Genomic DNA, 23,595 nt, shown 5'->3' with positions numbered 1-23,595 from the left:
AAAAAAAAAAAAGAGTGAAAACAGCCCAGCCTCCAAGTGTCTACCAACAGGAGAGGTCAACCAGTTGTCCGCTCACAGGTGCAAGCCCGCACGGAGACAGAACGGACAGTGGACACATACGACAGCGTGGGTGAGTCCAGCCATTATGTCGAACAAAATAAACCGCACACAAACGTGACATTCCATACCTGAGATCCTATGCTAAAGGCAGATGCCGAACAACTGACCTGACCGCAGGTGCCCCGGTCACATGGAAATTCCCCTTTGCTGGGCGCCTGGGTGGCTCAGTGGGTTAAGCCTCTGCCTTTGACTCAGGTCATGGTCTCAGGGTCCTGGGATCGAGTCCCACATCGGGCTCTCTGCTCCGTGGAGAGCCTGCTTCCTCCTCTCTCTCTGCCTGCCTCTCTGCCTGCTTGTGATCTCTGTCATATAAATAAATAAATAAAATCTAAAAAAGAAAAAAGAAATTCCCCTTTGCTGCAGCGTCCAAGCTCCTGGTCATTGTCCTCTGTCCTGGTGTCCTGTGTAATACTGCTAGGACCCTTGCTAATAAAATACATCGTCTTTTGTAGAAATATCAGCCCATCACAGCTTGGAGACTGAAAGACAGGCTGCTTAACAGAAGCCCTTTCAGACCCTGGCATTTTCTGCCCAAGTAGCCCTGAGCCCACTGCCCGGGTCCCTGCCTGGACCTCTGCTGTCCTCAGTGGGCAGCCTCCTGGCCAGAGGGCGCGCGGCCCCGCCGGGGCGGGAGGTGTGGACTACAGGGGCCTGGACTCGTGAGCTGGGGTGTCGGCTCATGCACACCAGGTCTGTCCGTGCAGAAGAGAGAGAGGGGAGGAGATGGGCAGAAAAGGGTGCAGACTGAGGGTCGGGAGCCATGGGTGGCAAGTTCTAAATACGAGCCTGGCCTTCCAAACTGTTGAGAAGATACGCCTGTCGGGGCGCGGGGGGGCTTGGTCAGCGAAGCATCTGCCTTCAGCTCGGATCATTCTCCCAGCGTCCTGGGATCCAGTCCTGCGTCAGGCTCCCTGCTCAGCTGGGAGCCTGCTTCTCCCTCTCCCTCTGTCCTTCCCCATTGCTCGTGCTCTTGCTCGCTCTCTCTCTCTCTCTCTCTCAGATAAATACCTAAAATCTTAAAAAAAAAAGAAGAAGAAGAAGATTGGGGCACCTGAGTGGCTCAGTGGGTTAAAGCCTCTGCCTTCAGCTCAGGTCATGATCCCAGGGTCCTGGGATCGAGCCCCGCGTTGGGCTCTCTGCTCAGCAGGGAGCCTGCTTCCTCCTCTCTCTCTGCCTGCCTCTCTGCCTACTTGAAATCTCTGTCTGTCAAATAAATAAATAAAATATTAAAAAAAAAAAAAAAGAAGATGAAGACGGAGAAGGAGGAGGAGAACCGTCTGTTAAGGCAGGGGACAGACGGGACTCCAACATCTGTTAGCCTGAACCCATAAGTCCCTCAGTACTTACACAAGTGGTGTGTGGCCTCCTTGTGTCACTAGCCCCAGCCCCGCCCTGTCCCAGGCCGGCCCACCCCGAGCACCCCAGGACGAGCTGCCAGGAGCCCACGGGCCCCGGACACGCACCACAGTGACTTACCACCCAGTGTGAAGGGGCTCCTGAGCCAGTGTGGTTAAGAGCCCTCAGCTGCGGGGCGCCTGAGTCGGTCAAGGGTCCAACTCTGGGTTTCGGCTCAGGTCGTGGTCTTGGGGTCATGAGACGAGGCCCCACACAGTCGGCTTGTCCCTTTCCCCGCCCCTCCCCTCGTGCGCTCACACTCTCAATACGTGTATCTAAAATAAATATAAAAATCTTAAAAAACAAACACACACACAAGCTCTCAGTTGAGAGGCGGCAGAACATCTGACGGGACGAGTTGGCCCCTTCTAGCGTCCAGTTCCAGAGTCAGGGTCAGGGGTGTCGCTTCTTGGGTGGAGCTGGGCCAAGAGAGTGGCTGTCGTGGTGGCTGAGGTCCCCGTTATCTCCCTGTGCCCGTTCTGTCCTCACAGTTTCTGCCTTGCTGGGAGTCGGCGCTGCTCCTCCAGGAAAGAGTCCAGCTCCAGCTCCTGCAAACCCAGCTTGCGGGGCCCCTTCCCTGCCCCCGGAGCAGCCGCCAGAGACCTCCGGACCCCAACCAGGGCCCCGCATCCGTGGTCCTTTCCTTTCACTGGCAGCCCCCTCCTCACCCCTGCGGGACCCCTTGCGCCTCCTCCCCACACTCAGGCCGAGCAAGCCATCGCGGAGCCCCAGGGGACAGAGAAAGTGTCCTTCCCAAGGTGTCTCAGGGCCCCCAGTCATAGCAGGAAACTCTCCAGCCCAGGAAGACCTCGGGCTGTCCTGGCCTCGGGACGCCCACGTCCTCTGTCCAAGCACTCGTTTCTTAAGGGAAAACACCCCCCTGGGGGTTGTTTTTTATACATTCCAGACCCTGGGGAATGTTTGGGAAAGGCCTTTGTCCACTCGAAGGATGAAGCGGACACCGCTGCCCCCCCAGCTAGTGTGGCAGCTGCCGACCCGACTGGATGCCCCTGGGAGAGCCCGGAGCTGGCGGTCTCTCTCCTGCGCCCGGCCGTGGGCCCGCGCGGAAGCCGAGAGCCACCCAGCCTGGGCCACCCTGACCCCACTCAGAGCCCTGCGCAGTGTGAAGCGTGGGTGTCGCTCCCGACTCGGTTCCGAAAGCAGAGATGAGAGGGAGATCGGCCCCTCCCTCCGGCTCCAGAGGGACGCGGCCGGGCCTCTCCCAGCGGAGGGTCCCCTGAAGTGGAGGCCACGGCCCTGTCCCGGGTCTTCATCAGGGACCCGCTCCCGCGGGCACAGGGGGTCCTGGAGCCGCTGCCCGCGTCTCCCCATCCCCCGGCAGGGCCCGGCCGGCCTGAGCGCGGCGCCTTCCCCGCGAGGGGTCCGTGTGAGTCTCCTCCTCAGGGCGGACACCGGGCCACCAAGACCCGGCCTGGGTCACAAGCCCAGGGAGCCGCGGCCCGGAACCCCGGGCTCGCACTCACTGCGCGCGCCATCGGGCGTGTGGCGGCCTCCCTCGGGGACCCGCGTGGCGCCGGGTGCGGGCAGCCGCGAGGACAGCGGACAGCGCGCCCCTCACTGCAGGGGGGCCGCGGCCAGCCGAGCAGAGGTTGAGGACAATAATGTCCGGTGTGGGGCATGTTGAGTGACAGGAGCTGGCGCGTCCCACCAGGAGCTGAGCGCAGGGGCCGGCGGTGTGCTGGGAGGGGACAGAAGTCTGTGACAGCCGAACGACGGTGACTGCCACTTACGGACCCGAACTAAACCAAGGAGCTCAGAGCCCGAGGAGCCCCGGCGGAGAGGAGAGCCGGGGAAGCGCCTCCAGGACCCGAGAAGCAGGGGTGAAACCACGCAGAGGAGGGGGAGGGGGAGGCCAAGTCGGACGCAAGTAAGCTCAGGCCTGGAAGGGTCCAGCGGTCACGTGGAGGTCAAAGGTGATGCCAGGGGGGCATTTGGGGGGCGCCTGGACGGCACCTGAGTTAGGGAGCTCTGTCCCGTCAGTGGTCCCGTCTGTCATCTCCCCTCTGGCTCCGCACCTGCTCGGAACTCGGAGAAGAGAAGACGGTCTCCGCGACAGGAAGGGCCGCTCAGGTCAGCGGGGAACCGACTGCGGCTCCCAGCACACCCGGGACACAGCCTCCCCTTCTCTGCTCCTGCTGGAAACCTCCCTTTGTCTGGGACTCTCCGACCCCCCCATCCCCCCGCCCCCCCACCCCCCATGCCCCGCAGTCTCGGTCTACACCTGGGGTCCTCGTTCCATGAGAAGCCTGGAGGGCACGAGGCTAGGAGGCGGTGCCCGTGGGAAAACAAGACGCGGGACACCGAAACCAACTTGTATTTACCTGGTTCTCTCCCCCCAGCCACCGTGTGTTAGGAACGTGGGGGGGCTTATTTGGAAAAGCAAATGGTTCCAGGCCCTGAGTGCCCAGCCTGGGTGCACACGAGGGCCAGGTCTGCCCACGGCCCCGTCCGGCCGAGACTCAGTCCCAGGACGGGCACGGAGACCACCCAGACTCTGGTTCCTCCCCTCAGCACAGACCCACCCACTGGATTCCGTTTAGAAAAGTCTTTGCGTTTACTACCAGTCTTGATTAAAGATTAGAAAAGAGACAAGGTGCCTGGGTGGTTCAGTCGTTAAGCATCTGCCTTTGGCTCAGGTCATGATCCCAGGGTCCTGGGATCAAGCCCCACATCGGGCTCCCTGCTCTACGGGAAGCCTGCTTCCTCCCTCTCCCACTCTCCCTGCTTGTGTTCTCTCTTTGCTGTGTCTCTCTCTGTCCAATGAATAAACAAAATCTTAAAAGAAAAAAGAAAAGAGACAAATTACACACTTCTCAGAAATTGGAATTTTATAAAAAGGCATTTTTTCTCATGTCCATAAAATGATATAATTCTTGCAAGTATAGAAATGTGTCATAAATTATACAGAATGTTCCTTAATTACAGCTCAATGCAACTTGGTACTGCTTCCCTCCCTAAAAAACGAGAGAGAACCAAAAAAATAATATATATATAACTGTATATTTATATATATTTATATAATATAGACAAATCAAATATGAAAAAAATCATTTCCTCTTTGGTATAAAAATCAGACTCTCACCTTGAGAGACACACAAACAGACATGATGTTGGGTTTGTAAACTGTGGCCAAAAGGGATTTTCCCTGTCAAGCTTCCCCTCCCCTTGGTCCCTCCCAGCCCACCTCCCTTGAGGCTGCCCGAGTGAGACCCCACACCAGCCCTCAGCAACCCCTCCACTACCTAGACTGAACTGGGAGCAACTACCCCAGAAGCCCGATTTGGGGTGTGGACGCTGGGAAGAAGGACAGGCCCAGCCGGCACCGCTGCCCCCGGCCGGCCGGTCCGGCCCCTCATACAAGAAGGGAGAAGCAGGGGTCAACTTCCCCTTTCAGACCCTCTCTGGTCCCAGGTACAGGTGCAGGAAGATGCTAGATGACACAAGAGGAAGACGGGCAGGACTGTGCTAACGAATCAGATCAAAATTTGAAACGACAGAAATCTTTCTCTGGAACACATCTCACATCGGCCTTACGTCAGAGATGACAGGACTGTGCACCCGGGCTCAGCCCAACACCAGCAGGACTTACGGACCAGGAACAGACACGTGTGTTGGGGGAGGAAGGAGCACATCGCTCTCAAGGAGAGGAAGGAGACGGTACCAAATCCTCCTCCGCGCTCTGCGCACCCCTCAGGCGGACGGGCGCCTTCTTCCCTGAGCGGTGGTTCCTCCGGATCCCCCCCAGCCAGCTAGGGTACCCCTGGGGACCGGCCTCCTGCTCCCACAACACAGAAGTCACTCAGAAACCCCCTCTCCTGACAAATAAGAAACACAAACCGAACTGGACACAAACACAAATCAAGGAGAGACACACACAACGTGTAGGGCCCGTGGGCCCCAACAGATCTCTGGCTTCCCGGCGTGATACATTCTCGTGTAATTCAGGAACAGGGGCTCTCGGCCCCCTCTGGGGAGTGGGAGTAAAAAAATACAGAGATTAGAGTCTGCCCGTGGGGTCCACGCAGGGCTGGGGCAGACACAACCTCAACTTCCTCAGTTTTTGGTTCCACGTCAGACCCCTCCCTGGGGCCGGCTCGGAGGCCCCGCCCCTCCCCGCGCACCTGGCCGCAGGTGGCCCCGCAGGTGCGGGCTGGCAGGACGGAGCTGCAGGGAGGGTGCGGGGCGCCCCGGAGCAGCCCTCAGCCCTTGAGGGGCTTGTCGGGGCCCGGGCCGGGGCTGCCCGCGCCGGGGCTCTTCTTGCGCCGCAGGCTCTCGATCCAGCTGGAGCTGGGGCGGGCCGTGAAGCCGGCCAGCGCCAGGGAGCTGAGCCGCATGTTCTTGCCCGACATGATGAGTTCCCCGAAGCCTTCCTGGTGCGAGAAGGCGTAGCCCGAGCGGCGGGAGCTGGTGCGGCCCACGCGGCGCAGGCAGCGGTGCTGGGCCTTCTGCTTCTTCCTCACCAGCTGGCTGTAGCGCACCTGGGCAGGGCAGCGCGGGGAGGGGGCCGGGTTGGTGATGGCCCTGGTGTCGCGGGCAAGGGACCCCGCACACAAGGGACACCACCCCCCACACCCCCAGCCCCCTGCGTGAGGAACCCAGAGCCTCGGGGACGGGAGGCTGCAGTGGGGGTGCGGGTTCCGGCCCAAGAAGCAGCAGGGGACGCCACGGCGCGCCACCGCACAAACGTCCCCTCCACGGGGCTCCCTGTCCCGCCCCAGGCCCCCAGAGCACATGGCCGGCGGCTCACCGTGTCCGAGAGATCCGGCTTCAGGCTCAGCTTGAGGAATCGGAAGGCGACCACGGGCATGACACAGACGACCGTGGTCAGCGTGATGGTCAGCCACACCGTGGGCTGCGCCAGAGTGTTCTGGGCGTTGCCTGGGGATGCAAGCAGCCAGTGGCCTTGGGCGTCACCCACAGACAAGGGGCAGCCCTGTTGGCCCCCTCAGCTCTGGAGTCTCCCTGCTCCCCAACTCTGCTGCGGGGACGTCCCCTCCACACCCCTCCTCTGCTGGTGAAACTTCCAGGCCCCCTTAGGACTCCTGTCCCAGTCCCTCCTCCAGGCTCGCTCCTTCCCTTGATTCAGACTTCTCCGGGCCAACGTGGTCCTTTCAAGGGGTCTTCCCTGACTCCTTTGTCTCTCTCTACCCTGCTTGATTTTTTTCCCCAAGACTCATCAGTTCTAGACGTTTCATCTGCTAACTTGTAAACTCTCTCACGGAAATATGAAACCCAAGAGAGTTTGGACTGTGCCTGTCGCCGGGTGCCGCACCCTCAGTGCCCGGGCCCGTGAGCGGTACACAGCCGGTGCCGGCTAGCAGCGCGGACGGAGAACAGATCGGAACCGACGCACCCCTGCACCCGCGCAGCACGTCGTGCCTCCCGAGCAGCCCCCTTTGCTTCTGCCTCCCCGCCCGTCCGGACGCCGGGCGCTCAGCCACTAAGGTGGCTCCTCACCGGCCACCAGACTCCTCTTTCTGAAGTAACCCTTCAAGGCCATTCCCCCCTCCTTCCTCCAAGAGAAAGACTCCTAGTGGAGTAAATCATGACCCGATAGCCCAGCGCTGTGCCTCCCACGTCCTTCCCACCTTTCCAACCTCTCGCCCGCCCCGTCTACGCTTCCGGCTCCCTGGTGAGGAGTGGGCCTCACGGCAGCCTGCCCTGTGGACCGTCCCCAACCAAGCCTCCCCAGTCATCTGCTGATCATGAGGAGGTCCGCCCTCCCTTTGAGCCTGACCCCCCACGGCCTGGATACGGAGGCCCTCGGAGGCCCAGCCCGGGTCAGAGACGGCCCGACGTGCCCCCAGCAGCTTGCCGGGCACCTGACGCGCGGGGCCCGCGTTCCCCGTGTTCCCACGGTGCTCGGGAGGTGCCCGCCCCGTCCGTGGGGAGCCGCTGCAGGGACGCACCCACAAACCGGAACTGGTTTGGAAACATGTCGAAGAGCCCGTTGCTGTGCATGGCGAAGAGGATGGCGAAGTAGACAGCCAGGCTGCCCCAGATGAAGAAGTGGTTGATGGCCGTCCAGTAGCCGGTGTCCAGCCCGATCTGAGGAGGGCGGTGGTCACAGGCAGGAAGAGGCACCGCCCCGCCCCGCCCCGCCCCGCCCGCCCAGTCCGCGGGCCTCACACCTGCACGCTGACGACGATGACCAGGGACGTGGCCACGGTGACGGCGAAGGACTGGTAGTCGGCCAGCTGGGTGCCGTCGTCCCGCGTGGCCTCGGCAAACACCCCGTACGGAATGAAGAACATGAGCACGGACGTGTAGATGCCCTGCGCGATGCAGATGAAGAACTCCCGCTTGTTGAAGAGGAGGTTCAGCTGGCCTGGCTCGTACAGCTTGGGGTACTCCATGCTCCGCTGCTCTGGGACGTCCTGGGCGGGGACCACAGGCCTCAGGACAGCCGAGGGCAGACCCCGTCCAGCTTCCTCCCTTCCAGAGTCTCTGACAGCGAGACCCCGCCTCCACCCCCACCCAGGAAAATCCCACATCCGTCCCAGCGCCTGCCCCAGCTCCCCTGCCCCTCACCTGGTCGAAGACCCCCATGGCGAGGACCGGGAGGGAGGTGTACACGATGTTGTAAAGAGTGATAAAATACTGATCGTAGACGGTCTGGGAAGGGAACACAGAGCAGGAGAGCGGTGAGGACACGCTCTTCCCCTCAGACCGGGCAGTGAGAGACTGCTGAGTGGGGCCCTCGGGAATTCTCTGGAGCCCGTTTCTATACCCCGAACGAGTGTTCACTGCTTCTCATTCTGCTTTTTTTAAGCAGACACCACAATCAGTGTGGGGCTCGAACTCACAACCCAAGACTGAAAGTCGCAGGAACAGGAGCCCCTCAGTTCGTGTTTTCTTTTCTTTTCTTTCTTTTTTTTTTTTTAAAGAGAGAGATCACAGCAGGCAGAGAGGCAGGCAGAGAGAGAGGAGGAAGCAGGCTCCCCGCTGAGCAGAGAGCCGGATGCAGGGCTCGATCCCAGGACCCCGAGATCATGACCTGAGCCGAAGGCAGAGGCTTAACCCACGGAGCCACCCAGGCGCCCCCAGTTCGTGTTTTCTTAACGCAGGAACCAGACAACGCTGGGCCCCGGAGCGTGACGACAGACAGAGGACGGCCGCCCCGACGGAGCTCACCGGACGCAGCGGGCCGTGGGCACCCTACCTGGGCGGAGAAGCCGCAGAAGAAGCCAAACCAGAAGTGGACCATGGTGAAGGCGAAGTTCTTGTAGAAGAAATAGCAGAGGAACTTGCACATGCGCAGGTAGGACCAGCGGCCGTGCACCAGCAGAAGGCGCTGCAGGAACTTGAACTGGGAGAAGGAGTAGTCGGAGGCCAGCACAGCCTGGATGCCCTCCTGGCCGCTGATGCCCACGCCGATGTGAGCCGCTACGGGGACAGGCGGTGGCGAGAGGAAGCAGAGGGTCACACGCGCGGAACCCCAGCAGGTTGGAGCCTCCCCCCCGCACACATCCACACCCACTCTTGATCATGCTGACGTCATTGGCTCCGTCCCCGATGGCCAGCGTCACGGCTTTCTTGTGTTTCTTGACCAGCTCCACCACCTGCGCCTTCTGCAAGGGGGTCACGCGGCAGCAGATGACGGTTCTGCAGGCACAGGCCGTCTCCAGGAACTCCAGCTCCATGTCCGCCTCCAACGCGTGGGCCTGGAACACAGAGCCTGAGAGAGCCCCCTCTCCCCTGGGCAGACCGGGAGTCGCGCCGAGGTCAGCGGACTGAGAACGAGGCGGGGTGGACCAGCCACGCGGAGAGAAGGGCTCCCTGCAGGACGCTCACCAAGCTGTGCCCATTGATGACCAGGGCGTACTCCCCAGCCACGGCCTCCAGGACAGAAGGGAGCTTGGCAGACGAACGCTTCTCCGGGCAGGTGAAGCCGTTCCCCACCGCATGGGGCGAGTCCAGCATCTTCTCCCGGGCCTTCCTGGGAAGGGGAAAGGCGCCCGTGGGCTCCAGCACAGAAGCAGGGCCTGCAAGGGCAGGACACCTGCCGCCTCGGCCTGCGTCTACCTGAGCTCCTCCCGCACTTCCAGGACGGTGTGGCCGGTGACGATGAATACCTCCGTCATGTCGTCCGTCAGCATCTTGCAGGAATAGCCGATGTTCACGGCCGTTTCTACAACAGAGACCGAGGAGCTCGGCACGCTCTCCAGCCAGCGGTCTAGGCTCATGCAAGGGCCCGACGGGGCTGCACCCGGGCGCCGGGCTCTCACCTTGCTTATCCCCGGTCAGCACCCAGATCTTGATGTTGGCCAACGTCAGGAGGGCGATGGTTTCCGGAACCCCCTGCTGAAGCTTGTCCTCGATGGCTGTCGCGCCCAGCAGCTGGAAACACCACAAGGCTCCGGGCAGGGGAGTCCCGGCTCAAGCCCCCCGGCCTCCCCGCGGCCCACCGTACAGCCCGTACCACCATGTCGCTCTCCACCTCCTCGTACACGCTGGCCAGCCTGTCCTCCCGGCTGTCCTGGGCCAGGCTGGCCTGGAGCCGTCTCTGGGCCCAGCCTCCATAGTACTCTTCGTCCAGGTCCTTGTACGCCAGGACCAGAGTCCGCAGCCCTTCCCCCGCGTACTCCTGGGGACGGAGCGAAGAGGGTCAGCCGGCCCCTCCCCGCCCACGACGCAAGCCCCGCGCCACAGGGCCCGTCTGGGCACCTACGTTCAGGTGGTCCGTGGTGGTGCTGAGCAGCTCCTGGGGGGAGGGGAGCAACCTGTCCAGCAGGATCGTGTCCGCGCCTTTGCAGTAGAGCCGGATCCTCCCTTCTGGGTTCCGCACTACGGTCGGGGCAGGGGAGACGGGCCCAGAAGGACTCAGGCAGGCCAGGGCCCCCAGCCGACCTCGTCCGCCGGGCCCCGGCACCCCTCCCCCACCACAGGCCCCGCACGGCCCCGGCCTCACCGATGACGGACATCCGCTTGCGGACGTTATTGAAGTCCAGGATGGCCAGCAGCTGGTAGGTGACAGCCGTGCCCATCTCCTGCACCGTGATGGTTCGGGGAGTGCGAGAGCGGAACACAAAGCCGAAGTTCCTGGCCGCCGTGACCAGGGCGCCCTCGTCCGGGGACTGCGCCTTGTAGTACAGCTCGCCTGCGAGGGCAGCAAGAGCACAGGGTCCAAGTGGCCGCCCTGGCCGTGACCTGCCCAGGAAGGCCCGCCTGACCGCGCCCCAGAACAGACCGAGGTCCGCCGTCCGGCCGGGAGAGCGCGAGGCAGCCCCGGGCTCACCGTCACTCTTCTCTTCAGACATGACGGTGTGGCACAGAGAGAGGAGACGGAAAAACTCGTGCGCGTGGGGGTCACCCAGCCTGACGGCCTCCAGGAGCCTGGGGTCCCAGAAGACGAACTTCTTGTCCGCCAGAGGGTTGAAGGAGAAGTCCACGGGCTCTGGCCTCTAGCGCGGGAACAGGGCCATGAGTCGAGGGGAGACCGGCAGGCTGCGCCCCAGCCCCGCCATCCCTGTCCCCGTCCCCGTTTCCTGCTCTTTCACGGCCCTCAACCCCACCCGTCGCGGACCCCACGTCCCCCTCCGGCTCCCGAGTCTTCCTGATCACACCCGCCTCTCCCGGCAGCCTCCAGCCGGGCCCAGAGCACCCCGTCCTCACTGACCCACAGTGACCGGGCTCACCTCTCCCAATTCGGCTTTGTGTCCCAGGACATCGAACACGTCCCCTACGTGCACAGGACAGAAGGTGAAGCCGCGTCAGCACCCTGGGAGCCGGGGACACAGCGCCAGCGCAGAAGCCCGCAGGCACCCGGAGCCCTCGTGGAGCACCGTGGCCCAGCACGGCCCTCCCGCTCTCCGGCCAGGCCCCCGGACCCCCTGCCCCAGGTCACCCCGGGGCCCGGCCACGAGCCCACGGCAGCAAGGCCAGGCTGGGGACCGCCGTCACGTTCCAGAGACGCAAGGCGGCCCAGGACGCAGCACGGGAAGGGCTGAGCACTCCACCGCCACCCCCGCCGCCTGGGGCGGAGGCCCGGGGGGCAGGGGGAGGCCAGCAGCACAGGGCAGGGGAGCCGCCCCGTACCTGCGGCCCGACCCAGGGCACAAGGCGGACGTTCCCCCCCACAGGTTCGCGCAGGGAGGCAGCCAAGCCCGTGTCCAGTGAGCGGCGGTGGGGCCCCGGCGCAGCCTTACCGTAGCTGCGGCCGCTGACGGAGCACTTGCTGAAGGCCATGACGTTCTGCGTGAGCGTCCCCGTCTTGTCCGAGAACACGTACTCCACCTGGCCCAGCTCCTCGCTCAGCGTGGTGGTGCGGGCCTCCGCGGGCGTCCGCTTCCTCGCGCAGAACATCTTCCTGTCCCAGTTGATGAAGTAGCTGTGGCCCAGGCGGATGACCTCCACGCTGCAGAGGGGGCAGGAGGTCAGGCTTGGGCAGGGGGTCGTGGACGGGACCCACCCACACGGGCCTCCGCGGCAGGCCCCCCCCCCCGCCTGGGGGCAGACAGGACGGACGGACGGACACCTGGGCACAGAACCTGGGAGGGAAGGGCAAGGAGAGCCTGAAAGTGGAGCCGGCCATTCGCTGTGGCCGCCAGGAGCTCCCTGTCCCCGACCCTGCAGTGCTCTCCGGACAGGAAGGGGCAAAGGGCCTGGGCAGGCGGGGCACAGGCACAGGCAGAGGAGGGACCGCAGACAGGCGCTCGGCCAGCTCTTACCTCAGCACTAATTACACAGAAACCGTGCAGAGAAAACAAGAGAAAGCGTGTGAGGGAGGGACGAGCAAGACACGGCGAGGACACAGGCCCCCACTGCCCGCCGCGAGCACTGTCCTTCCGCCGCCGTCTCGCACGTGGCCGCTCCGGCCCAGCGACCCCGGCAGGGTGCCCTCCACCGGGTCCGAATGGGCCTGCAGGTGCTCCAGGCAGGGGACCGAGCCGCGGGGCGCCGCTGGAATCCCACGTGGCCTGACCGAGGACCCCGGCTGGGCACAGGGGTCTTCTCAGCCTTCTCCCCGCTGAGCGGCTCTCGCCCCCCGCACAGCCCGGAGCCCGAGCGGACAGCAAGAGGCCTTCCTGGCAGCCACCACGGACGCCGGGGGCAGGGACGAGGCTCAGGCAGAAGCCCAGGATGGGGACGGGTCAGACGTAAACAGAAGCGCCTGAGCAGGCCTGAGGGACAGCGGCGGCCGCGGCGACACAAGCTCCCCCACCCCCTGCCCCCCCAGCCCGCCCCGTCTGATCCTCTAATGCGGCATCTGCAGCGTGCGGGGAGAAGGTGGGATGAGGCCGTTCCCACGTGACATGAGGAAACCAAGACCCCCAGCGGCCAGAAGTCTCCTGTCGGTGTTCTAGAAAAGCCCAAACCTTGGCACAGAAACGCCGTCGGCACCAGGACTCAGGGAGGGTACCCGGGCGTGTGTGTGAAGGACACACGGGCTGGGCCCTTGGGAGGCCCCACGCCTCCAGCCAGGCTTTTCTCGCACGGGTCCCGGCCCCCGCCCCCAAGGGCAAGGCTGCAAGCATGGGAAGTTTCTTTCTTCCAACTGCCTTCCTGCTGCCCCCTGCCCCGGGCCCAGCGCTGTTCACAAGCTCTGGGCCTCAAGCGTCCCGAGGGGCCCGAGCGCCTACTCGCTGCGCTCCTCCCCCAGCCAAGGCTTCGGCCGCTCTGGGGACTCTCCTAAGAGTCTCAGTGTTCACTAAGCACCGACAAAGCATCAAGACCTTCCGTCAGGAACCAGGTCGGCAGGAACCCGGTCCTGCCCTGTGCTGCTGCCAGAAGGTGACCTTTCCGAGGGTCACACCTCCAGGCCTCTGTGCCTGTCCTCTCCCCCAGGCCCCCCGCACCCGCCCGGCCCATCTTCAGAGAGCCCCCCCCCCCACGACAAATGGCCCAAGGGCTGATGCTCCCCACCCCAGTGCTGTCACAGCGGGGTCGCGGGGTCTGAGTCTCGCGCCACCTCCCAGCCGCGGCTCCCGAGGCAGACAGAGGGCTGCACACCTGCGTCCCCTGTGCTCACTCGCTGCAGGGGACCGGCTCCCAGAGCACTTGCTCCCGTTTCGCTTCAGAAGGCGCTTAGATTTGTCTCTCTACGCGACGGAAGCTCCCGCAGGGCACAGGGTCTGTCTAACGCGTCTCTGCAGGCGCATGGCCGAAGTCAGCCCGCAGGCGACCCGTGCCAGATAAACTGGACTCTTTCTGTCACGACCGTCCAAAGTGCCCGGAAATGGGGACGAAGCTCGCTCCGCACACAAAGGTAAAGAGCGAACCAGATGCTCGAGGCACAAGGAGCTCTGGGTTCCTTCCCCAAGGGTCCACCTTCACTGAGAGTCTGCCGAGGGGCCGCCCGAGCTTCCCGGGAGACCCAGGCAGAGCGAGCACCTACCTGACGTAGAGCGATATGGGCACGACGGTGTTGAGGATGATGATGTAGGACCAGAAGGAGAGGAAGCCGGAGAAGAAGGCACTGTCCACCGCCTCGTCCCAGGGCAGGTAGGCCTGGAAGCGCGTCCCGACCTCGTGCTCCCAGATGGCGTTGCCGATGGCCAGGATCACCCCCATGCAGACCAGGAACCCGAAAATCTGGTGAGGAACAGGAAACAGAGGCGAGGCGCAACTCAGGAGGCCCCCAAAATCAAGTGCATCCCTGAAGGTCACAGCCCGTACCCCAAACCCTCAAAGGCTCAGGCATCTTTATTTTTTTTTTTAATTTTTTTTTTTTAAAGATTTTATTTATTTATTTGACAGATAGAGATCACAAGTAGGGAGAGAGGCAGGCAGAGAGAGAGAGAGAGGAGGAAGCAGGCTCCCCGCCAGGCAGAGAGCCCGACGCGGGGCTCGATCCCAGGACCCTGGGATCATGACCTGAGCGAAAGGCAGAGGCTTTAACCCACTGAGCCACCCAGGCGCCCCGGCTCAGGCATCTTTAAATCGGCGCCACGCTGACCCGAGAAGCACCAGGACTGCTGAGAGCTCGTGGTCTGCCAACCGTCACATGGTCCTGTCTCTGAGCACCTGTGTCCACTGTGTGACGAGGGAGCCCTCCCAGACGGTCAGAGGGTGCGAGCACACTCCTCTCCCCGGGGCGCAGCACCCATCTACTTGAGCCAGCTTCCCCAGGCCGGCGACAATGCCAGGCTTCTCAATGCTCATCACCTCACACAGACTGCCAGCAAAGTCTCTAACCAGGGAGACAAATCTTATCTTCATAAATTAGATTATTTGAAAGCAAAAAAGTTTAAAGATTGTAAAAGATTGGGGCGCCTGGGTGGCTCAGTGGATTGGGCCGCTGCCTTCAGCTCGGGTCGTGGTCTCGGGGTCCTGGGATCGAGCCCCGCATCGGGCTCTCTGCTCTGCAGGGAGCCTGCTTCCTCCTCTCTCTCTGCCTGCCTCTCTGCCTACTTGTGACCTCTCTTTCTGTCAAGTAAATAAATAGAATCTTTAAAAAAAAAAAAAAGATTGTAAAAGATTGGGCGCCTGGCTCGCTCGGTCCATGCAGCGTCTGCCTTAGGCTCAGTCATGACCCTGGGGTCCCGGGATCGAGCCCCACATGGGGCTCCTCGCTCGGCGGGGGGCCTGCTTCTCCCTCCACCTCCTGCTCCCGTGTGTTCTTTTTCTCTCAGATAAATACAATAATGAATAAGATAAATCTTGCAGTCCCTGAAGCACGACCATAAGAAAATCCTGGCGGTTAAAAGAAAAAAGAGCCTGCTGTCTGATTCCAGACACGTTTCCAAAGCTACGCTCACTATCCACGCTCTGGAACCAAACAGGAACCACCCAGGTGCCCAAGGACCGCCAGGGGGGCCATGCGAGCCCTCGTGCAAGACTTAACCACTCTCTGGGGTGAGGTTTGGCAAACCCTTTAAGGCCGGGGCAGACCAGCTCTGCAGAGGCTGCTCCAACCTTTGCAAGCTGGCGCATAGGGGCCGGCAGCAGCCAGCAGGGGTGCCAAGAAGGGGAGGAAGCCAACAAGGAGCTCCAGTTTCCAGAAAAACACACGAGGATTCAGAACGGCCAGAAACTAAAACAGTAACTTTTCCTTTGGGATCCTCCACTCTGAGAGGTCAGGGGAAAGACCCTGTTCATTATCAGGCCACCACATGGAAATTTTTCCTTTAACTCCTCCATCCCTGTGAAGGGCTCCTTGTCCCCGGCGAAAGCAAACAGAAGCCGACACGCTGCGCTACGTCGCCACCGTAACGGGAACCTCGAGAAGGGAAGACCTGCTTCAGCTCTGTCCCACCCGACTCGCTCATGTCCCTAAGGTTCTTGGAAATAACGTCTTCCCCGCCTAAAGGGAGCCGAAATGAGCCTCTGAGCAGGGAGGAGGTGGGGAGCAAGGGCGGGGTTGGGGGGGACAGCAGGGAGGAGCCTTACCCAGAGCACGAGTGTGTTCATCAGGCGATCGATGCTCGTCCTCTTGAACTTGGTCCTGCCGCTGTTCTGCATCAGCTTCGTGTCGGGACCTGGAAGGGAAGACGGGGGGAGCCAAAGGAGCAAGGGGCCGCCTGGCCAGGGCGAGGTGGCTGGGGGATCGCCCAGCGCATGCAGGCTCCGCCCCCCACCCTGGAGTCCAGACAGCTGGGGGTGCGGGGCGCACGCTCAGGGTCCGCCCTCCCGCCAGAGGCTCCCGTCTCACAGCTGGGTGTTGTGCGGCTCCGCTCCCCCGCCCCCCCACCCCGTCCACCCCGCCGCTCCGCCGCTGGCTCACCCGCGAAGACCACCAGGCCGAAGCACCACTCGGTGTTGCGCAGCACGCAGCCCCGCAGCAGCAGGTGCTCGTTGCTCAGCGGGAACTTGCTCTCCTTCCAGTACAGCGTCCCGCTGAACCTGTCCAGCTTGTTGTTGGGCGGCTCGCAGACCACCTCCCCTGCGCGGGCACAGAGCGGACACGCGCTGCGGGAGGTGACCCGGAGTAACTCGTCGCCGGGAGCGCGGGGCGTGGGACCGGGTCGCACGTGCCCTCCAGCCTGGGGACCCCACGTGGGGGGGGCAAGCTCTACGGAAGGGACAGCACAGGTCCCCACAGGTTTCCTGAAGCCACCACTGAACAGTGAAAAACCGAAAACCCGGAGCAACTGCGTGGCGGAGGGATGGCCCAGGGAGGTGCCCCCAGGAAGGAGGCCGGTCTCTGCAAAGTGCCAAGCGCCCACATGCCTGAAGGACGCAGCAGGTAAGGAGAGGCCGGTGTGGGGACTTGGGGCCGCAGGGCCCCACTGCTTCGTGCTTGGGTTTGTGCAAACAGAGTGCGCAAGGACACCCACTGAAGGCACCGTGCACCTGGCCCGAGGGCGACACGGGGGCGCAGGAGGCTTGTTTCTCACACAGATCATGGTTTGTTCCTCTAGCAAAAGAGCAAACATCAGCTGGGGCCAGATGAGAATGACTGAACTTCTCTCTACACACGGCCAGGAGGGAGCTGGCGGCCGTGACCTCAAGCAGGTGGGGCCACCCTGCCCTACTCACAATCCCCCACGAAGAAGATCTGGGGAGCCGCAGCCCGTGAAAAGGAGCAATTTAAACCCCAAACCCACCCCATCTCCTCCACCTACAAGTCGCCTCTCCAACGTCACTCACCATCAAACTTGGCGAGCCGACTGATGTCTCCCAACTCCGAGGTGACTGGGATTGCCTGGCGCACTTTCATGTTGGTCTCCCTGGAAGGACAGTGTCCCTAAGCTCTGGTTCCCATCCCTCCCTCCAGATTCCTCCTGGGAGCGCCTGACCTCAGGGCATCACCCGCCTCCGCATACCCGAAACTTTTCTGAACCCTAAAAATTGTCCAAGGGTTACAGACCCCAGACCTGGGAATCTCTTCCAAAAAACAAGCTTTTTACCCTTAAGGAGGCAGGAGATGAGTGACGCTGGGCATCTGACCTACCCATCGAGTTCTGCTGTCTCTATGTAACACAGGCCGTGAGGCTCACTGCTGGAAAGGAGGAGGAGATCCGCCTAGAGAGAAAGTCCAGTGAGGAGCCCAAAGGCCCAACCCTCCACTTGCGATGCGCTCTTTGCTGATCCCTACTTCCCCTGAGCATTCTTGGTTTGCTTCGCCCCAAGCGTGACGGCTAGGAAGACGCCAGCCCCAGGCCTATTAATATGACACAGAAGCTCCCCACTCAGGCAGCTCCGGCGCTGTTGGTTAAGCGTCCGACCCATGGGGCTCTCTGCTCATAGGGGAGCCTGCTTCCTCCTCTCTCTCTGTCTGCCTCTCTGTCTACTTGTGATCTCTGTCAAATAAATGAATAAATTCTTAAAAAAAAAAAAAAAAGCGTCCGACCCTTGACTTCGGCTCAGGTCGCCATCTCAGGGTTGTGAGATGGAGCCGCGTGGTGGGCTCCGCACTGGGTGTGGGCCCCGCTGAGGATTCTCCCTCTGCTCCTCCTCCCGCCATTCACACAGGCACGCACACATGCACTCTCCCTCAAAAAATAAAAAAATAAAATGTATTAAAAAAAAGAAGCTCCACCCAAGAAAGTTCAATCCATGCGTGATTACGAGGCTGCAGGAAATCAGGAAAGACTCATTTCTATCTGCGAATGAAAACGGAAGAGACATGGAGCCCTAGAGGGCCACCTCGTCCCTTACCGCCACGAACTGATTATTTTCCAGCTTGATGATGTCACCAACACAGACATTCATCCACGGCTCTTGCTGGAGGCTGAGGCAATGAGAGGACAGGAGAGGCTGTCAGTAGCGAGAGAAGTTCCTGGGGACCCCCTCCTCCTGAAGGCCCTCGGTCTCCAGCGGGCACTCACCTCCCACTGATCAGCACTTGGGACTGCCGGTTATTCACCTGGTTATCGCTCCTGTGGCGGAACTGCAAAGAACTAGAAGTCAGACGCCGCCCCCACTCGCAGGGACTGAGACGGTCCGTGGGGGCGACGTGGGCCAGGTCCCGCCTTCGGTGCACCTGTCCACAGATGTACTCTCTCCCTGCACCCCCTGCCCGTGGCCAAGGTGCCGCAGGTCTAGGGGCCAGGTGGGGGATGGTACCTCTGTGGGCAGAGGAGAGCAAGCTGGGCGTGGGGGTGAGGAAGAGGGGCAGGAAGGGGAGAACGGAAGTGACTCACATAGTCATCGGTGGCGTCTTTAACAGCCGTGATGGCGAGCACGAGAACCAAAGGCACGATGGTGGTGAACCAGGACAGGGAGGACACCTGGGGGATCAACTGCAGGGGAAGAGGGGGCGTGGCTCTGAGGCCCTGCCCCGCCCCCGCCCCCCCCCACCCGACCTCCCCCTTCCTTGATTGGGCTTCAGGAGTCGCCAACGGTCTACCTGCAGAATGAGAAGGAACAGGAAGTAGGTATTGGCAACTTCCTGGAACTGCTCGAAGAGGTTGACAGGCAGGAAGGTGAGGATGTTGTACTTGGAGGTCTTGATGCAGTTACTCTGCGGCGGCAGGCGGGCGGGAAAGGATCACCACGCGGCCGCCACCCCCCACCCAGAGCCAGCCAAGGCTGCCCCCACCGTCCACCCTCCCCAAACCTCTGCCCCCCAAGGCCAGCAAGCACAGGCCTGGGACGGGGAAAGGGGCAGCCAGAGGGAGTCTCCTGGGGTCCACGCCAGAGCCGCTCACCGCATACTGGAATTTCTCATTGTACTCCCGGTCATTGGCTCGAGCCCGCCTTTCTTCTTCTGCGACAGAATGAGGACGACGCAGTCAGAAGGGGCCCGTGGGGGCCCAACGCCCCATCAGGCCGGCCCATTTCGTGGGCTTTCCACTGAGGGCTCTTGGCTCCTTCCACTGGACAGTTTTAAGGAGCTGGTGCCCCACCTGAGGTGTTGCTCTCACCACCAGCCTGGCCTCTCGGCTCCGCAGGCTTTCACTCACAGGACAAGACCAACAATGTCAAGGTCTCCAGCGAGGGGCACTCAGTTCCCCTCCCCCATCCCTTTCATTAACACTTTTGACTCAGGAATCTCCCGTGTAGCAGCTGCAGACAAAAAGGAACCCCTGCAGGCCCAGCCACTGCCCTCCTCCTGACCTGGGGGCGGGGTGGGTGGCAAGCCAGAGGGTCACCCTGCCCTGCAAGTGCTTTGCGGCAGCCTCCCAGCCCCACGTGCAGCACCCCCTCCGCCTGTCACATGGCACCGCAGAGCCTTCCGACTGGCCCACAATGACATCACCGTACTTCAAAGCTCGTCTTCCAGCCGGAGAAGGGGGGGTCAGGGATATGGGTCATGCAGAACAAGAGGGCGATGAAGGAGGCAGGAACGGGCTGTGCTTTAAAGGGCTGCTCTGACTGTACCCCTGCCCGTGCCATCTGCGCATCTCGCCCTTAACACACCTGCCACCCACGGAGGGACACCTATCCTGAGCACTCGCTCATCTGGGGCTGCAGGTATCAAGTTCATGTCCCAAAACGCGGGGCTGTCCTGTAAAGGGTTCTCCAGACCACCTCTGGGGGTCACAAGGACCACAGGCTGAAAAGGGGGGCTCCCTGACGCCGCAGGGAACACAACGCATCGACCAGCACGGGAGCCAAACACTGCCTTACAGACCCCCTCACCCCTCCAAAGACCCCTGCAGAGCACAGCGCAGGGACGAAACCTCAGCCCAGGGCTCCCTCCGCCTACGCAGAGGGTCCTTCCCTCCCAGAAAGTTCCCCAGCGGGGACCCCTGCTCCGAGCCCCCTGCGTTGTCTCCGGAGACCGTGCAAGCGAGACGCGGGGGCCAGACCGCTGCGGCGCGGATCTCTGCGTCTGGAACGGAGGACCGGGAGGGCGGGAGGGCGAAGCGCTGCCGGGGCCGCTCCCGTTACCTGTCCCCCAGGAGGGCTTCTTTCTGCTCCAGGAGGGGGGCGCCCCGGCCCGGGCCCACTTCTCGGGCATCTCCTTGGGGACCGTCATGATCCCGGTTTGGGCGGGGGACGGCGGGCTGTCGGTCGGTCTGTCCTCGGCCTCAGCGGCACGGATGCGGCGGCGCCCGGGGCAGGCGCAAGAGCCGCGGCCGCTCAGAGGGGAGCCCCGGCCGCCGGGCGCGCGCCCCACCCGCAGCCCCGGCCATCCCCGCGGCCGCCGCCCCCAGGCCCGGCCGCCCGCGCGCCCCGTGGCCCGAGCGCGGCGCGCGCCCGGCTCCGCCCCCCGCCCGCAGGGCAGCGCCTGCCGCGCCGCGTAGGCGAAGCCCGCGGAGCCCCGCCCCCGGGGGGCCGCCGGTGTTGTCCGGGCAACCGCTGACATCCCGCCCCCGCCCGCAGGAAAACCGGCGGGGCGGGGCGGAGGGAGACTACGGAGAAGGTGGAATCGCGGCGCCCCAGGCCCGAGACTAAGCGCTCGGGTGCCCCAGAGGTGGGGGCAGGTACGCAGCACCCCGGGGAGGCGCGCCCGGCTCAGGCACCCGGGAGAAGACTGGGCCTCCTCGGCTCCCCCCAGGATGGGCAGGGCTGTGGTCGTCCCTCCTCCAGACTCAGGGCCAGTCGTCCCTCCTCCCTCTGCTCCTTGAGCCACAGCAACACCCAATCTTGATGATCCCAGGGATTCCAATCCCCCTGCCGCCCCCGTCTTACCTGGGGGGCGCTTTTTTGCACACAGTGCCATCTCACCCAGCAAGGTCCCAGCAATCCCATGGGAGACCCTGCAGGAGGGTGACATACGCGTGAGGTCAGAAAGCCAAGGGTAACCCTTCATCCCCCTCTTTGGACCCCTCCTGAGGTTCTCTTCCCCAGGTCTGGCCCTCCCCACGGTGCCCTCCCCCCCCCCACCAGCCCATGCCTCAGCCTTGGATGGATGGGGGTGTGTGTGTGTGTGTGCGCACGTGCGTGAGGACTGGCAGTTTACAGAAGCTGAGACCTACGGGGAAAAGGACAGACAGAAGTGGCCAGACAGGAGGGGCACAGCTCTCACGGAGCCCATCCCCAGGCCCAAGAATGCCCCCGTGTGCCCTCCGGGTGGTGATGAGTGGTCCCTGTGTTTACTGGAAAGCAGTTTCCACCAGAGGGTGGGGTTGAGGGAACCTGGGCCAGGAAACACCTGGCAGAACCTCAGGAAACCAAGTGGGCAGGCGCCAGCCTTCCCAAAGCGCTTGTAAGGCCCCATCCCCCACCGCTGGGCCTTCCAAGCTCCCCTCCTGCCGGGGAGCTCACACTAAAGGCATGGTCTGCACTGCCTGAACACAGTCCCCAAACCACTTCCTCTCAGTCTGGGTCAGCTGAGGGGCCTTGCCCAGCGTGCTGGGGCATGGCCCTTGCTCCCCCCTACCCCCCACAAGCCCAGAACGCTAGGGATGGCAAGAGGTGCTCTGGGAGCATCAGTCAGAAAAGACTTTGCTCTCCCTCCATCTTTCCGTGTCCCTTTCACCCGAAAAGGGAGAAGGCCTGGCCTCCGAAACAGGCTCCCAGAGCCTCATCCCTCTCGCCAGCCGGGTCGCAGGTCCTCCTGCCGCCCCCTCTTTCTCCGTCTGGGTGGAAAGCCTTCCCCCTCGCCCGTGCCCCTGACTCAGGCCTCCTAGGCACAGCCTGCCGGCCGGATGCCAAAAAAGATACCGACTGCCTGTCTGCCCAACCTCTGTAATTACAGGCTCTGGCCACGGCCCGTCACCCACACCAGCCATCCCTTCACTAACTCACACTCCCTCTCCGAGCCCCAGATCGGGCACAAAGCCACAAGGCCTTTTCCTCCCCGACCCTCCCCAACACCAGTCGCCCTGGGTGCCTGGCTAAGGAGGAAAAACCTCATCCACAGTTTTGGAGATGCCAAGCCTCCCTTCCGGGGGCCCTCGCCAGGGTCTCCACCCAGTCCTGGGTATGAGTCACGGCAGGGTGGGGTGTGGAGGGCGAGGTTAGGAGAGGACCGAAGAGGGGGCACGGCAGGGTGGGGTGTGGGGAGAGAGTTAAGGTGGGCAGCCCAAGTTCCATGCCAGCCCCGCCCCCTAAGGGGAGGCAATCGGGAAACACCACCAGCCTGAAGCTCTGGGTTTGAGTCCCATGAGAGAATTAATGAGGGAACCACACACACCTTTAGGAGTCAGGAGTCTGGACACGGAGCAGGAAAGTTGCTTTACCTCTAAGACCCTGGGGACAATGAGAGCTGACTTGGTCCCAGACCTCATCCGCTCTGGGGGGCTCTGACAGGAAGGGAACAAGAGCGGCAGAGGGGGAAACAAGGAACCCCTCTCACTTCTCCCCAGGCTCACACAGCCTGGGTTTTTGGAACCATCAGGCACACCAGCCACGTCGCCCTGCCCATCACCCTGCCCCAGCCCCCTCTGCAGCCACATTTGGGATAAAAATAGCCGGCTCTGGGAAGAAGGCAACGCTCCATGGAGGAAAGCGGCTCCTCCTCTCGGCCTGGCCCCTGCTCCCTTCCAGCCCAAACCCGGGAAGGCGAGCCCCTTCTTTCAGAGCAGGCTGGCGGGGATATGTGTGGGCCGCTGGGGGGAACAGAAGGACACGGAATCCTAGAGCCCCAGCTCACTTGCCACCAGCACCCCGGCCACCTCGCACCGCCAAGGGCAGATGCCAGGGCTCGGTCCCCAGCTCGGAGGCCCCAGCGCGACCACCGCTCCCTGCGCCCCGCCTTGGCTCACGCACAGACCTCGGCCTGAGAACAGCCCGCCAGCCCGCGCTCCCCTCTCCGGGCGCCCAGACCCTCGGACCAGGGACGTGCCCGCAGCCCGCAGCTCTCGGGGCGGCTCTCCCCTCCCGCTGCCCCACAGGCTGCTCCGCGCCCCCCACTTGGGCAGCCTCGGGACCCCCATCCTCAGGCACCCGCACCGTCGTCCCTGCGAGCACGCGCGCCCGCCCCGCCTCACCTCAGCGCGCCGCGCCCGGCGCCCGCCCCGGCCTCCCCGTCCTGCCCATGCCGGGGGCTGCGGCGGGGGGCGCTCGGCTCGGCTCCCCGCGGGCTCCCGCCCCCAGCTGCAGCCCCGCTCCCCCGGGGCTCGGCCCGCTACTTTGTGTCAGTTTCGGCCGCGGCGGGGCGGAAGTGACGGAGGCGGCGGCAGAGGCGGGGGGCGGGAGGGGGTTTTGGGGAAGGGGAGGGAGGGGGAGGGGAGGCGGGCCCCGCCATCTTTGTGCGGGGCGGGCGGGCGGGCGGGTCTTCACCTCCGGGGCCGCGTCCCCACCCGCCGGCGCACGCCCGTCGCACCGCCGAAGAGCCGAGTC

The 23,595-nt window shown here is 63.1% G+C and overlaps 1 protein-coding gene across 4 annotated transcripts; it reads right to left on the bottom strand.

Moving 5' to 3' along the window:
- Positions 1 to 4,888: 4,888 nt before the first annotated feature.
- Positions 4,889 to 23,467, bottom strand: ATP8B2 (ATPase phospholipid transporting 8B2). Of its 4 annotated transcripts, none has more exons than XM_045982672.1 (29): positions 23,244 to 23,467; positions 22,448 to 22,503; positions 20,257 to 21,068; positions 19,071 to 19,129; positions 18,770 to 18,883; positions 18,564 to 18,662; positions 18,249 to 18,310; positions 18,079 to 18,151; positions 17,372 to 17,442; positions 17,068 to 17,147; positions 16,202 to 16,360; positions 15,868 to 15,956; positions 13,874 to 14,070; positions 11,685 to 11,893; positions 11,175 to 11,218; positions 10,775 to 10,940; positions 10,448 to 10,636; positions 10,208 to 10,323; positions 9,959 to 10,123; positions 9,765 to 9,876; positions 9,562 to 9,667; positions 9,331 to 9,475; positions 9,017 to 9,200; positions 8,699 to 8,922; positions 8,068 to 8,151; positions 7,668 to 7,913; positions 7,446 to 7,584; positions 6,284 to 6,414; positions 4,889 to 6,014 (listed from the first exon to the last, which is right to left on the bottom strand). In XM_045982672.1, the coding sequence occupies exons 3-29, from the start codon at positions 21,029 to 21,031 to the stop codon at positions 5,736 to 5,738; spliced, it is 4,317 nt and encodes a 1,438-aa protein (XP_045838628.1). In that variant the 5' UTR covers positions 21,032 to 21,068; positions 22,448 to 22,503; positions 23,244 to 23,467; the 3' UTR covers positions 4,889 to 5,735. The 4 variants fall into 4 exon arrangements, with proteins under 4 accessions (XP_045838628.1, XP_045838630.1, XP_045838627.1 ...); XM_045982674.1 differs by having other exon boundaries at positions 21,001 to 21,068; XM_045982671.1 differs by lacking the exon at positions 22,448 to 22,503.
- Between the last annotated feature and the right edge of the window lie 128 nt (positions 23,468 to 23,595).

The sequence above is a fragment of the Meles meles genome, chromosome 17, assembly GCF_922984935.1.
Source record: "Meles meles chromosome 17, mMelMel3.1 paternal haplotype, whole genome shotgun sequence".
NCBI lineage: Eukaryota > Metazoa > Chordata > Mammalia > Carnivora > Mustelidae > Meles > Meles meles.
Note: the sequence above shows the minus strand (reverse complement) of the source record. Positions and strands in the feature narration are given on the sequence as shown.